General features: G+C 32.6%; 1 protein-coding gene across 1 annotated transcript in view; it reads left to right on the top strand.

Moving 5' to 3' along the window:
• The first annotated feature begins 3,595 nt into the window (after positions 1-3,595).
• Positions 3,596-15,624, top strand: part of LOC110028365 — a 37,319-nt gene continuing 25,290 nt past the window's right edge. Inside the window, exons 1-6 of the mRNA XM_020730186.1 lie at positions 3,596-3,688; positions 3,840-3,941; positions 4,033-4,107; positions 4,391-4,479; positions 5,336-5,433; positions 5,584-5,635. Coding sequence (XP_020585845.1) covers positions 3,646-3,688; positions 3,840-3,941; positions 4,033-4,107; positions 4,391-4,479; positions 5,336-5,433; positions 5,584-5,635 — 459 coding nt within the window. The 5' untranslated portion in view covers positions 3,596-3,645. The remainder of the gene's footprint in view (positions 3,689-3,839; positions 3,942-4,032; positions 4,108-4,390; positions 4,480-5,335; positions 5,434-5,583; positions 5,636-15,624) is intronic.

Here is a 15,624-nt window from a genome sequence, read left to right as displayed (position 1 = left end):
TATATATAATAAACTATAAGTCTAAATAAAGGAGAATATTGCTGTTTTAATAAAACTATTCCGTTGTGAGAAGAATTCTAAGTGATTTTAATTTAAATATATTGCATGTTCATTTTAAAGTGCAATAAATCAAATTAAAAATAACTTTAAATTGATTCAATTATACGATTAAGAGAGCATTAACTTAAAGGGTATATTTCAAGTCCTATTAAGTTTTAGAATGATTGACAGACATGCCACTCAATTTTTATGTATTTAGATATCTAACATTTTTACATCTGTTGTTTACATACGTCCCCACCTTGTGCATGAAAATGTGAATTTTACTCTTAAAAGTTAAAACAGGTGTATTTTTTTTATGTCATGAAAATTTTAAATGGTACAAACGTAAAAAAAATTAAAATTTAGACGTCAGATATCTAAATTGATCGTTAGGGGCTCGTGTTCGGCTCGTTTGCTTAGCTAGGGGAATACGAGTAGTTCACGAACAAAGAGTCGTTTTGACAACCTTAATCACGTACCCATAAGATATTAAGGATTGGGGCAGGATTTAAAACATCATTTGAATCTAATTTAACAATTTTTATTATATTTTTTTAATTAATACTTTGAATTGATTATGAATCTTTGTAGCCTTTTAGTCAATTAGTTTTTTTAAAAATACTACTCATCATATATATAGAATTAATTAGTAGAATTTCGAGCCAAAACGAGCCGAACACGAACAGCCGAACACGAACGGACACGAACGGACAAATATTTGTTCGTGTTGTTCGTGTTCGACTCGTTAACTTAGCGAAAGAGCCGAACACGAGCTTCATAACGAGCCTAACACGAGCTTTTCGCGAACAACGAACCGTTTTGACAGCCCTATAGATAGGTGTTATTAGATGGTATGCATGTAAATGCCCCTCGAAAAATAAGTTTTTTTGTTTCTTCTCTTTGTATAACATAAACTGTGGCTTTCAAAATGAACTTATCTTAAATTTGGTCATTATTTTTGTGTTAGTATTTGAATTATTTTAATCTCAATATAAATTATCAAATTAATATAATGATGAATTCGATCAAAATTTACAACTTAACAATAGATTTTATTGCAATCAATTTAAACTATAAATAAGAAATGTGTTATAAAGTTGTTATGACTCCCTCTTTCTTCAATTCTTCAACCTCAATGGCAAACTAGATAATATCAAACATGCACATTAACTCTTACCAAAATATCAAGTTAACAAACAAATCGAATAAATAAGAAATTGTGAGGAAGATTTACAATCATAATACATGCTCTTATCTATTTGCATTTCTAACATATAAAATTTAATTTTTATATTTGTAGCACTTTATCTATGTATGGAAAGGTGTATTCACCTTTTAAAGTTAAACTAATAGTATTCTAGATGTGACATGAAATATTCAAGTGTTATACTAGCTTGTTTAAAACTTATTGGCTTTATTATTATTATTTTTTATTTTTTAGAGATTTATAATTAATCAATGAATTGGTAATCTACTATTTGATGAGAAGAGTAAGAGTTATGGGAGAGGGAATAAAATGAGCTGAGAGTGGGTTGGCTCAAGTCATTCTCGGCTTGTGCTTGAGCTTGAGCTTGATAAGTGATGTGTGCTATAATATTCACGGCGGTAGAGTGATAGATCTTTGGCTTACCTTGCACGAGAATTTAACACATTCATATTAAAAAGAAAACAACAAAAGTTTTTACATGGAAAACCCAAAAAAAGTAAAAACCCACAGAGTTGACCTAGCTGAAGAATTTCAGTATAAACTCATGTACACTCCCTCGTCTTAGAGGCGAGAAAGGGTTGAACACTCTTTAGAGTTACAATGTCGGTGCATAAATGAACTTATTGCAGGAAGTGGACGGTGGTTGATGATGATCTGCTGATACAGGCAGGTGGTGGTCCACAACGGCATGTGTGCTGGATTTCAACTCATTCTCAACGCTTCAAGCTCTCATCCTCAAGCCTCAAGCTCTCCCCACTCTCACAAGAGAGGTGGAGGCTCTATTTGTAAAGCATTGGGTGCAATTATTGCAGGAATATAAACCACTTTGATCAGACGGCTCAGAATGCTTCATTTGATCAGTGGTGTTTGATGAACATTTAAGTGCTTTAATGATGTCATAATTGAGTGATCTTTGGCTCGTTGGATTCGTTTCATTAAGACACTCGATTCGACTATGAGTTCGCTGAATTCGACATCCGTTTGACCTTCCAAATGTATCCAAGAAACCTCTAAACATGGTTTAGCATCTTGATTGGGGTTATATTTGGTTTAGACTAGACCAAATTTGGTATCATTGTGTCCGTCTTACCGAGCCACTTAATTTGACTATAAATTTGTTGAAATCAGAGCTCTGGATGAGTTTTAATTAAAGTTTGAATATTTTTTCTCAAAAATTATGTTGAGATCCATGCGATGTCTGGATTTATGTGCTGGATTATATATATATTATAACTATATATATTATAACAGCATTGTATATTATTTACATATCTACAATATATAAGTATAGCAGAAAGCAACTTAAATGTCAAGAGATATCCGTGGCATTGCCTCGCAGGTTTTCTTTGGTTTGGGATAGATCAATTTTGGTATCATTATGTTCTTCTCTTGGAGCCTCTCAATTTGAGTTTTGGATGAATTTTAATTAAAATTTGAATATTTTTTGCTCGAAAGATTATCTCTAGATCTTTGCGACACTTCAATATTTCTGTAGTATGATGAGAATTTGTTGTAAATGTATCAATAAATATTTGAGTTAGAGCTCGAGCATAGGTTTAGAGCCGATTTGTCTATTACAAAAGAAAGAAACTAGTGTTGTAATAAAATGACAAATAAAATTAGCAGTGAGAAAGATAAATAATAATACATCACTTAATATAAAAAAATTTATTTTTTATTTATTAATTTTTAATAACTTAAATATAAAGTCTTGAAATTTAATATCTTTTTAGTATATTTTATATTAGTATTTTTTAAAACGAGGCAGGTAAGGACTAGCTCGAGCTTGGCTTTTAGCTCATTAAGTTCAGCTCATGAGCCACTTTTCGAGCCGAGCTCGAGTCAGCTCACGAGACGGCTTGACTCGCTTACACACCTAATGAGAGATGCTTTTATATATAAAGAATGATAAAAATTTACGTACATGCCACTTAATTTTTATGTTTGTACATATCTAAAATAAAAAATTTAATATTTAAACAAGGGCAGGCCTAGATAGAGTCCAGTCTTCATGAAAAATTATTTTGCCCTATGTTATCCTACCCCCTCCGATGTTGGGTCCGGGACAAATTGCCCCTACATTTTACTTATGTATGAGAATATAAAATTCATTTTTAAAAGTTAAATTACTATTATTTTTTAGTTATGTAAAAGCCATGGGTGGTAGAAGTATAAAAAATAAAATTTTATTATTAGATATATAAATGAGAAATTAATACTCACTGACATATGGGCCCGAGTTGTCACGTGACACCTTATTAAATGACTCATATAAATTTATATGTGCTGTTCTGATACGATAACAATAATTTTTTTTATATAAATACATAGAAATCGGGTGATATGTTTTCCCATTACGCAGAGCTGCTTCCAAAGACCGAAGCCAAGAAGCCAAAATGGCGGGAAGAAAGCGCTCGGTTCACTCTCCGATTTCTATCGGTAAATCCAAAACCCTAATTCGTATACTTAAGAGGACTTTGCCAATCGATTATAATGTCTACTGAAAAATGGTTGAAAGATTTCAAATATCATCTCGATCTCTCGGTCTGTTGTTTCTTAGTTTCTCATTTTCCTCCTAACGACAAATCAGGAAACTGTAACGTCGAAGTCGAAGGGGGGAGCGTGATTTGTGAATCAAATGGAAATTGCATCTACTTGTCTGCAAAGAGCGATGCAAAGATCAGAATCTCAGGTTTTTTTTTCTTCCTCCTTTTCTATTTCGTTAGGTATTCTCCTTCCTAATCTGAAACTTCAAAGCTCTTCCTATTTTCCCGTGCGAGCAGAATGTGAATCAAAAAACGAAATGTCTGGGAGATATTACAGCAGGCAGCGATCAAGAGATAGTCTGCAAGACGAGGGTATCGGCCTCACCTGTATCTTACACTCGTCTTCATTATGTGAACTTTCCATTTTAGTTCTGTTCCTCGTTCATTTCTCTGTTCCGCAGAGAATTTTTATGTTAAGTTCAGCTTAAACTGGAATAGTTCCTCTCTTTCGACCAAGAGGTTAAGCAGAAATGTGGAGTAAATAAAACAGATGTTTTTGGTTGTTCAAGTATTTTACGATATGACTATTCATGATTTCTTGTTTTGCAGCGGTTTTCTTTATTATTTTCATTATTATTCCTGTTTTGGAATGAAGGTACGCGAAGGACGCTCAGTTGGGTAGATCACACCTTTATGCTCCTGAACCCAAAAGATGTAGACAGTCGTAGTAAATCTCTACTCCAGGTGATTAATTCTATCTCATAATGCGTATTTTTTTGCATTCCAACGTTGTAAAATCGCCATGATGAACATTTTGGATGAAAAATGGTACCTTTATATTTTTGTAGGTATTTACATGCAAACTACATAATTCCTATGTATTTACATATCTAACTCCTAAGCTTTACCTTTTTACATTAATACCACTCAAAATTTTCATTTCACATTAAAAATGCCACCATTTAACTTCTATAATATGGTAAAATACACCTTTTCATGCATAGGTATGGTGACATGTAAAAATTGAAATTTAGGTGTAAGATATTCAAATATATAGGACTTAAATGGTACCTGTGTAAATTTTCCTTTTTTTATTTTCAAAATTGTTACTTGATACTATCTCATTATTGATGGATTCACACAACAAACTAGAAAGTTTTGCCCTCATGCAGTGGATGATGATTGAGCCAGCTTTTCTGTTGATGGTTTCATAGAAATCTTAGTCATTGGAACTGAACTAGGGTTCTATTTGAAATATAAAAACTATAGTTATTCTGCTAGCATTTTTCTTCTCATCTCTAAATGTTGATAAAAATATAGCATTGCTTTGCCATATTTTAATTTTGCCCAAGTATTAATTCTATGCATCTCAATATAATAATATTTAGGAAATTTTTTGTGTTATGCCTAGATATGCCTTATTAAAGGATCAAAGTCTTATTCTCTCATGATTTTCCTCCTACATTCCATTTTTTTATCAATTGAATTTTTTGTGGCTAAAGTAATGAAGTCTAATTTCAAAAATCTTCCTCTTAAGTTTGATGCGTTGCGTCAGTCTTTGCAAAATTTTACTGAGATGTTTTTACACATGAATATGTAGGAAGCGCTAAAATTGTACATGGAAGAGCTTCCTACGATGAATTATGCTGCGAATACAGGAAAGGCATCCCGATTTCTTGAAAGATGTTTGTCCAATGGGTAGGTAAATATTACTAATTATCACCATTATTATTATTATTATTACTATTATTATTATTATTATTATTATTATTATTATTATTGGCATATTACTCATGGTCAATTGTCTTGTATCACTGAGTGTTTTCTGTTTTTCTCATGTCTTCCTAGGAAATATAGCACACTAATATTTTGTTCGAACTCGCATGAGGGACCCATGAAGGTAAGATTTTGTTCTTTTTACATTTGACCACATCATTCTTTTGTTTGAGATTTCTTTGAGTGGTTATTGTTTATTATAGATTTGATGGCTTTTTACACGTCCTAAATTGAAACTTTTTAGCTGACATATAGGTAGCCGCAATTGGTGTTAAATTGTCTTCCACATGTTTGGCAACAAAATAATACTCTATGGCAGAAGATTGCTTATACTTCAAGGAGTGATCCCTTGGCTGTGTAAAGAAGAAAAAATGGACCAAAAAAAAAAAACCTCGTTTACTAAAACAAAGTGAAATTAATGCATAAAAATTGACAGCATGTAACAATGTTTAGTATGGTGAGCTCTGCAAGTTTAATTTTTTCTTCAGGCCTCTATGGAAATTGTTTAATAACGTACGAATCACTGAAATGGATATTTAGCTAGGCAATTTGGAACTAAAACACATGAAGGTATCTCCTTCAAATAACAAGTGCATGAAGGAGGACCTTAAAAATTACATCTTAAAAAGGAAAAATAAGCTAAAAGTTTCTACCTTGAAATGCATGAATGGAGATGGTTTTATTTTGAAATGAAATCTTAAAATTTTGGAGTTTTTATTTTTAAGCGTATGTTGATAAGATTGGAAATTTAATGACTCATTGAAAACATAAAAGTTAATGGATTATTGTAACCCCTTGTCAAATGAAAAAAAAAAGAGCGAAAATATTGAACCGACTAATGTTGAATTTTGTTATTCCGTAGGGAGATAAAGTGGGGTTAGATAGAAAGGCGAAGTGAGTGTGATTCAATGCTTATAAGACTAGGTTGATGGGGGAAAGAGGGATAGAATCAAGCAGGCAAAATGGAAAGGCGACATAATTTGCTTGAGAGGTGACAAAGGATCGTTCTCACTCGAGTGAGATTGAGTGGTTTGCGGACTCGAACGAGATGACATGCTTGAAGTAGCCATTTGAAGAATATAAAACTAGTTTAATTGTGTTGTCCAAGTAGGAAAAGTTTCTACTTAAAATTTTCTTTTGAATAAATTTTAACCCTTAGATTTAAATTGTAAAGTTAGAATTAATTTGTATTTTCTAAGATTTTAGCTTAAGGGGTTAATAAAAAAGATATGAAAGATATACATTTATCAAGAGGTTTGATGGAGAAGTAAAGAGAGAGTAAGGAGGATCTACATATAATTTCTATATATTTAGAAAAGTCTTACGATAATGTTCCACAGGAAGTTTTTTGGAGAGTTCTAGAAGAGGAAGGTGTTGATATGACTTATATTAAAGTCATTAAAAGTATGTATACTAGAGTTGTTACTTGTGTTTGAGCACAAGGAGGATTGATGACCAAGTATTTCCTATTTCAATTGAATTATATTAGGGATCACTTTTAGGCCCATATTTTTTGCTTTCTCTATGGAGGCCTTACTGGATATTTTAGGAGGATGTAACTTGGCGTATGCTTTTCGCCGATGATATCCTTCTTATGGATAAGTTTAGAGTAAGAGTCCAGAAAAAAACTTGAATCATGGAGGTTTACTTTAGAGTTTAAAGGTCTTTGTTTGATTAAATTTAAAACTGAATACATGGAATGTAATTTTAATAGTAGATCTAGTGGCAGAGTTGTTACAATGAGTGATCAAATCATTAAAAGGAGTGACCGTTTTCAAAGTGATGGTGATTATAGATGGGGATGTTATTAGTGAAATTCAAGTTGGATGGTTGAAGTGGAGGAATGCATCTGGTCCATTGTGTGTTAGAAAAATAGTGCTTAGACTTAAAAGAAAATTTTTATAAGATGGCGGTGAGACTTGTAATGTTTTATGGTGTAGAATGTTGGCCTATAAAAGAGAAACATGAAACTAAGTTAAGTGTTGCTGAGATGAGAATGCTTAGGTGGATGAGTGACTTGACACTTAAAGACAAAATGTGTAACAAATATATGATTGAAAGGGTTGATGTAGCTTCAGTAGCAGACAAAATTAAAGAGTGTTGTCCAAATGGTTTGATCACATTAAACATTGACCATTTGATGATCCAGTTAGGAGAGTAGATGTTTTAGGTTCAACTTTTCTCAAGAAAGGTAGAAGTAGACCTAAAAAGACTTGGGCATGTTGTATACTTGGGCATGTTGTATAAAAATAAATTGATTTTAATTTATTAGATATAAATGAAAATATGACAATCGATAGGACACAATGGAGGAAGAATGATTCATTTAGCCAACCCCACTTAGTGGGGATAAATTGTTGTTTTTGCTGTTGCTGTTGAGGTTAGTCATATAATTAAAATTTTATATATTAGTTAATGTTGAATGTTAATTTCAAAATTATATAATAATATATTTAAAGTTTGAGATGTTAAGAATCCACTTTATATTAAACATATATGAAATTTCTAATAGTACTAAAATCTTATTAAAAATCTCATATTGAAAATAAGATCATTAATGATATCAATTAAGGATTCATGAAGATATTAAAGAGTTGTAGGTATGAAAATATAAAATATGTTTTAGGTAAATATATAATAAAATATTAAATTAAAATTTTATAAAAATGTAAAGTTGAACTTATGCAAAACATATGTTTATATTTGAATGATAGATTTTTTTTAGTAAATAAAATAATAATAACATTAATTAATCTATTTAATTATTGATAAAATTATATGAATCAGTGAAATTAAATTGAATTTAAATAAAATTAATTAGTAAGGATACTTTACACATGTCATTATAGGTTTTTTATTAATAAATCATAAATTAGGCGAAAGAACTTAAAATTCGGGAATTCATTGATAATTCTAAATATTGGTGATATTTTTTTTATAAATCTAATATATTAATGATTATTATTTAGTCAACAATTATTGTAAATTTTTTTATGATTTAACTTTGTTATGGAATAGATTTATCATGATGAAACAAATAACATGAATTGTCTGTTAGGATTTATATAATTTACTTGCATGTGCTTGCTTAATTGATAAAATTTATCTTTTTATGGTACAAATCAGAGATGCTAAGTTAGTTTCTATCTAGATTCAAAAATGATATTAATATTAACGTACTTTAATTTGTACAATTTTAGATGGTGTTTATATGACGAATGCAAATATATAAAATGGTATTAATAATGTAAAACATTGCACTTTATAATTAAATAATTTGAAATAACTTGAATGGTTATTTTAATCTTATAAATTACTAAACAAATTATATATTGATTTACAATGTTGACTAGCATGTATATTTTTTCAGTTCTCGTCATGTTACCGTGGAGTTTAAAGGAAAACTTGAATTATGGAGGATTAAATTGGAGTCTATAGGCCTTCGTTTGAGTGATCAAATTATTGTGAACGCTTTAGATATGTACATGTCGGCCATTTTTTTTAACTTATTGATTTGAAAAAGTGAATGATTTTGTGATTTTAAAAATAATTTAAATATAAATATAACCCTTTTTGATTTTTAAAAGTAACATTTTAATTTTTAAAATAAGTGAGACCAAATGGGTCTCACATTTAAATAGTTTAGATGATTGAATACAATACTACAGGTAATACACTTATCCCGAAGAATAAATATATCACTTGTAATAGAGATTCAATCACCTAAACTAAAGAATTTGTGACATTCATATTGGTCTGTGAAATATTTTATAAAAAGACCAACAAGTTCCCCTACCTAACATAAAAAATTAGATAGGGTTTATTTTATCTGGGTTCCTGGTTCCATATAGAGGCAAACCCCTATAGTTAATTACATCTTAAATGATCGAAATCACTTAATAAAACTCTCGATTAAGATCAAATGGTTTTGCTTTCAAGATTTCAAAGTTTAGGTTTTCACGATTGGTTATGGGAAAATCAAATAGGAATGACTCAAAATAGGAACAATTATTTAAGGAATCCGAAAAGAAGAAAAGTAGGGGATATCACAGATCCAGGAGAAACCCCGGAGATGTCCCAACCATCTTATTGTTCGGCTTTATGTCTTTTGAAATGATATAATTTGATATTTTAATCTTGCAAATTATTTATGATTTAGGACTTATGTTTACACAATATCGGACTGTGCAAATAACCTAAAAAGATAGGAGAATTTACACCGACCGCACGGTAACCTCGGAATTCTGAAGCGTTAGGACTCATAATTGTACAACTGAGTTGTACAAAAAGCCTTAAGAGTGATCCTATGAGTTGTTATTTAAACTAAAGAAGGTAATATGCGATATAAATATGTTTATGTGATGTGTTTTGATGTTTAGCTGCTGCAGATCCACCTTGAAGTTATTCCTCGTCATGCTGCCCACGATATTCGCTCCAAACTCTTCGTAATAGCATCTCCTGGTTCAGTTTTAGTTTTGAACATGCTCCTAACCACTAGATTATTCTATACTAAGGCATAACATATCAAAGTAACTAAGCATGCAGTGTGAAAGAAAAGTAACAATGTACTGTACAGTAAAAAGGAAAGACAGTATAACCTGCTGAAAGAAGAGTATAACATGCTATAAAGAGTAGTATAACATGATATAAAAACAATATAACATGCTGAGAAAATAAAATGCTGTAATATAAATTAAACCTGTACACCTGGTAGGTTCATTGCTTCCTTAAGTTTAGCTATTATCCACTGTGTAAAAGAGGAAAGTATGACATGAAAAAGACTTAACAGAAACAAGTAAATCGTAGGAAAAAGACAAACAAATAAAATGAAATACAATATCACATATAAAAGGCCAAGAATAGGAAATTTATATGTGATATTGGAATGTCCCCAATTGCCAGGAGGATTTGAGTGTAAGACAAACTCAAATCCCGGAGCATTGGGTTTCAGTTTTGGTCAAGGTAAAAATTTCATTATTTGATCTAATTAAATCAGTTATGAATCACATTCTAGTGCACCCTCGTGCCCAGTGTCCTTATTATTTCATGAAATGGGGTCAGGTGTCTGGCTTCTTGGGATCATTTGAAAATTAGGATGATGAACTCTCTCAAGGTGTGCTCCTAAGATCTAGGAAATTTACACTTTAGTTTAAATTTGAAGTGTCTTAAAGTGTCTAATCTCAACTAAGTATCTTTCAACTAACCCTCAAACATTTTTAGATTAAACTTAGCTAATCATCAGACTCCTAAAACCTAAGGGGTGAACCTATAGTTCTGGCAAAAGAGTTGTGAAGTGTGCTTCAAATCTAATTAGGACAATTAGATGTGGGTTTATTCCAAACTTAAAGGACCTAAGTGCAGGTCTATTAATCTTTTCAATCCATGTCCTTAATTGTCATCTAAGCTCTCATTTTCTTCCAACCCCTAACTATTCTTCCAATTTACAATTTTATCTTTCATATGCAAAAAAGAACGGTAGATGGTTCGCCATTCTATCTTAACTCCTCTTTAGGTTTCTATCATCTCAGAGATCCGAATCTTATTTTTAATTTTCTCTCCCTTTCTCTTATTAATCATTTCTGAATATAATTAAATCGGAAATTCTCATTTTTAACTTGACCGTTAAAAAAAAAACAAAACAAACAAAAAAGGAGACCGATCAAATTTTTTAAAACCAAGCCAAATCAGTGAAGCTTAAAATAAAATCAAGAATGTATAAAATCAAGAATGCATCGGTCTAAAACGTTTAAATTCGTTAAAAAAAAATGATCGGATCAATCCCGAGAAGGATATTCTTTTCAAATTTGCATATTTGATTTCCAAACCCAACATGAATTCAATTTATATCAAACTCGTGATTTTTCGAAATAATGTTTCTAGCAATCTTCATATGTCATAAAACAAGAAAGACTAAACCATAAGGAATAACTCTCTTTTTAAATTCCCAAATTTATGCCAATACCAATCTCCCGACAAATGGGAGAAGCCATCGAAATGAATTTGAATCATTTTAACTTCTATATGAGCCACGAGCGTTGCAGAAAGAAACTTCAGCACTCAACCCAGCATACAACTGAAAGTAAAGGTGAATGAAGAAAGCTCAAAGAACTTAAAAGAGAACAAAGCTTAAATTCCTTTCGAACGAAACATATAGCGTTTAATCAACTCAAAAAGCTCGACAAATAACCAGTTTTCAAAAGGGCATTTGCACCCTTCCAAATCGACGATTAATCGAGCCCACAACAAAGCTTCGAGAGTTTTCAAACCTTTCATAAATCAAAGATACATTAGTTCTCATTCTTTCAAAATGAAAGCCTCAATATTAAATATTCCGCAATACAATTCATTTGAGAATACAGGTTGATGCCAACTAAGTAAATAGCCAGAAGAACTTTCAAACTTTTGTAAATAGATCACCAAAAAGAAGTAAGCCTCAACCAGGAATACTCATTTAAAATCCTTCCATAAACAAAGCTTATATTTCTTCAAAAAAAAATCAGCAAGTGTGAGGAGAGGACGACGAGGCGAATATTGCAAAAACATATATAAAAACATATTTTTTTTTTAGTAAAGCAACTTCTATGCATGAAAAGATATATTTCACCTCTCAAATTTTCTAAAAGAGCAAAGGACTGAGACCCTCCAAATATTGCAATTTGCCAAATAAACCTATCAGATTTTTAAAAAAACAACAACAACGCACTGTGTGTTACATATGTAACTGCGTGAGAATTGCATGGTATGGAGGAAAATCTTCTAAATCAAATACTGTAGCGCCGCGCATACATATTAAGCACAAATTAGAAGCTTCAAAATTCCGTATAAAAAAGTAGCAACAATTTCAGATTTTATTCACACCACTAACACCTAACTTTATTTTTGCATTTATATTTTTCAAATCGGCCAATTAGGAGCAAAGGAGAGCTTCAAATCTTATCCCAAACATGCTGAAATGGAGCCTCAAATGTACTTAAGCATGTATTTCAACAAAACCGTGAGGTGAAGAGCAGGTAAAGAGCAAGAGTGACTCCAAAATAACCCCTAAGCATGCCGATATGGAGATTTCAATGCATTTAACCATGCATATCAGTAAAATAGTGCAATAGAGGGCAAGTAAGGGGCAGGAAAAGCCCCAAAATAACATCCTAAGCATCTTAACATGAAACTCCACCACATCATTTTCTCCTCCTTTTTTTTGTAGCAGAAGAGCATTAAAGCTCAAAACAAACCAACCAACAAACAATGACAGCAGTCCAGGAAAAGCCCCAAAATAACATCCTAAGCATCTTAAGATGAAACTCCACCACATCATTTTCTCCTCCCTTTTTTTGTAGCAGAAGAGCATTAAAGCCCAAAACAAACCAGCCAGCAAACAGTGACAGCAGTGGGTAGCTAAGGGAAAAGAAAATAGTGCTCTCCAAGTGCTAAAAAAAAAATTTAAGATGCATCTCTTACGATGCAACTTTTCTCTTTTTTTTTTTAAAGGCCTGAACGAGGAATATTGGGGAAAAAAGTATTCCAAAACAACATCTCCGCAACCAAACAAGAAACGAGCAAGAATATCAAGCAATAAAACAGTGATTGCCAGACAACCAACAAGAAGCTTGAACGATTGAGGGGGAGGGGGGAAAGGTGTTTACCTCTCAGTGGAAACCCAAATAAACTTCAAGAATAAACCCAGAATGATTTCGGTTCGGCAGCACCTCCCCCACTCTCTAAAATTTCAGCCTCGAAACCTCCACAAATCTTCTCCACAGCACTTCCACAAGGCCTCAAGTACACGAGATGAACAGAGCAAGGAAAATCGAACCAAGGAGATTTAGAGGAGATTTTGGCAGCACATCCACCCTCTCCAAAAATTTTCGGCCAACCCTAGAACTCCTCCCCAAGTGGGGTTTATATAGCCAGGGAAGAAGAGATGTGTTTCCCGTCACTTACCTGGGCGGTGAGCCGAACCAAGAGAAGCGACAAACCTCGCGTGAGGAGAGGACGACAGAGGCGAAACTGTCGCAGAAGAGCGTGGCACGGCTTGGAAACTTTTCGCAGGGCGGCAGGCGTTGCTTCGCGAGGAAGATGGCTACTTGGTCGGTCTCGCGAACGAAGGAAGGGGGGCTCGATCGGTCTCGCGAACGAAGGACGGGGCGAGACTCACGAACGGGCGAGGGAGGCGTGCGTGAGTTTAGGGATTTAGATATTTAAGGTATTTTAAAAAAGAAAATAAGGATTTTTTTTATTTAAAATGTATATATATATATATATATAAATTTTTGTGCAATTTATTCATGTGCGGCGCCCTAGAAAAATTGGTGTCTCCTGTAGGTAATTTCGACATTCCGGACGCATCGACGCGGTCTGTTTTGCCGTCAGAGGTCGTTTTGAAGAATTCATCGATTTGCGTGTCAATTTTCTCGTGTCGAAAATATGACAACATAGGTGTCTTTTCTTACCAAAATTGGTATTCCAGACGCGTTGGCAATCTATTTTGTCGTCGGAGGTCATCCGGAGAAGTTCGCATTTTCACCCGTCCTTTAGGCTAAATGGAAGTCCAATTTTGTGCAACTCAGTGAATTTTGTGCATTCGGTGTGTGTATGTGACGAAAAAGTCGTGACGATATTTTTCTAAGGCGTGGAGTCCTATTAGGAACTTTTCTCTTGAGTATTCACAAAATAGCTCATAACCGCTCGTTCATAAGACGATGGTCTTGTGCCAAAAATGCTAGACATCAAAGGAAAATAAGAAGTGACTAGAATTTCTAAAAGGGTGGGTCATAATTCTAGTTTTCTAAGACGATCAATAGGAACTCCTAGAGCTAGATCATAGGATCCTAGAAAAAGAAATGACCTCAAAAAAGAGGTCAACAGTACAATAATTAGCAACTATGGGTGATCAAATTATTAAAAGTTGTGAACCCTTTAGATATCCCGAGTCTATGGTTCAAAGTGATAGTGATATAGATGGAGATGTTATTAGTAGAATTCAAGTTGGTTTGGTTGGTTGAAGTGGAGGAATGCTTCGGGACTATTGTGTGATAGAAAAGTACCATTTAGACTGAAAGAAAAATTTTATAAGATGGTGTTGAGACCTGCAATACTTTATGGCACTGAATGTTGGCCTTTAAAAGAGAAGCATACAACTAAGTTAAGTGTCACCGACTCACCGAGATGAGAATGCTTAGGTAGATGAGTGGCTTTACACTTAGAGACAAAATGCGAAATGAATATATCCATGACAGGGTTTGTGTAGCTCCAATGGCGGATAAAACTAGAGAGAGTCGTCTTAGATGGTTTGTTCACATTAAACGTTGACCATCTGATGATGTGATTAAGAGAGTAGATGTTTTAGATTCGACTTATGTTAAGAAAGAAAAAGGTAGACCTAGAAAGACTTGGACATATTTTATAAAAAATGATCTTAATTTATAAGAATTAAATGAAAATATGACACTCAGTAGGACACAATGGAAAAAAAGGATTCATGCAGTCGACCCCACTTAGGCGGATAAAGGCGTATTGTTGTTATCGTCATGTTACTGTAATTTAGAGGCATGATTATTCACCGAATTGTCATAACTCATTATATTTAAAACTATCAAATTTCATGTATAAACTTAGACTTAAAACTATGTGAAAAAAAGGGAATATATATATTGAATAGGTGGCCAAAATAGAGAAATGTATGTTCAGTATTATTTTATTATAAGTTTATTTAAATTATGTTCGTTAGCGGTTCTTTCGATTTATTTTGATGATTATTTGTTAGAGGCATAAATCACAATCAACTTAATTTCACTATATGATCGTCTATTTTTATCTTGGTAATTCTGAACCACTGGGTTTGGTCGTGACAATGACTCCTACAATTCTTACTAATTTTCTATTTCATGCCATGTCATTTATAAAAATAACTTCATATTTCTTAAGAAAAATTTTATCATCTTGCTCATGCTTTTAATCCATCAGTATTTCTATGTACAGTAATTATCACAAAAATAGAGAAAATCTTCATTTTAGAATTTCAAATCTCCATACATGAAGAGAGCTACTTTTTATAATGGGACTCTATTCTCAATAGATCAATGCAAGTTGTTACATCAACTGATTTGTATGAGTGTA

The sequence above is a fragment of the Phalaenopsis equestris genome, unplaced genomic scaffold (genome assembly GCF_001263595.1).
Source record: "Phalaenopsis equestris unplaced genomic scaffold, ASM126359v1 Scaffold000511, whole genome shotgun sequence".
Taxonomy (NCBI): domain Eukaryota; kingdom Viridiplantae; phylum Streptophyta; class Magnoliopsida; order Asparagales; family Orchidaceae; genus Phalaenopsis; species Phalaenopsis equestris.
Note: the sequence above shows the minus strand (reverse complement) of the source record. Positions and strands in the feature narration are given on the sequence as shown.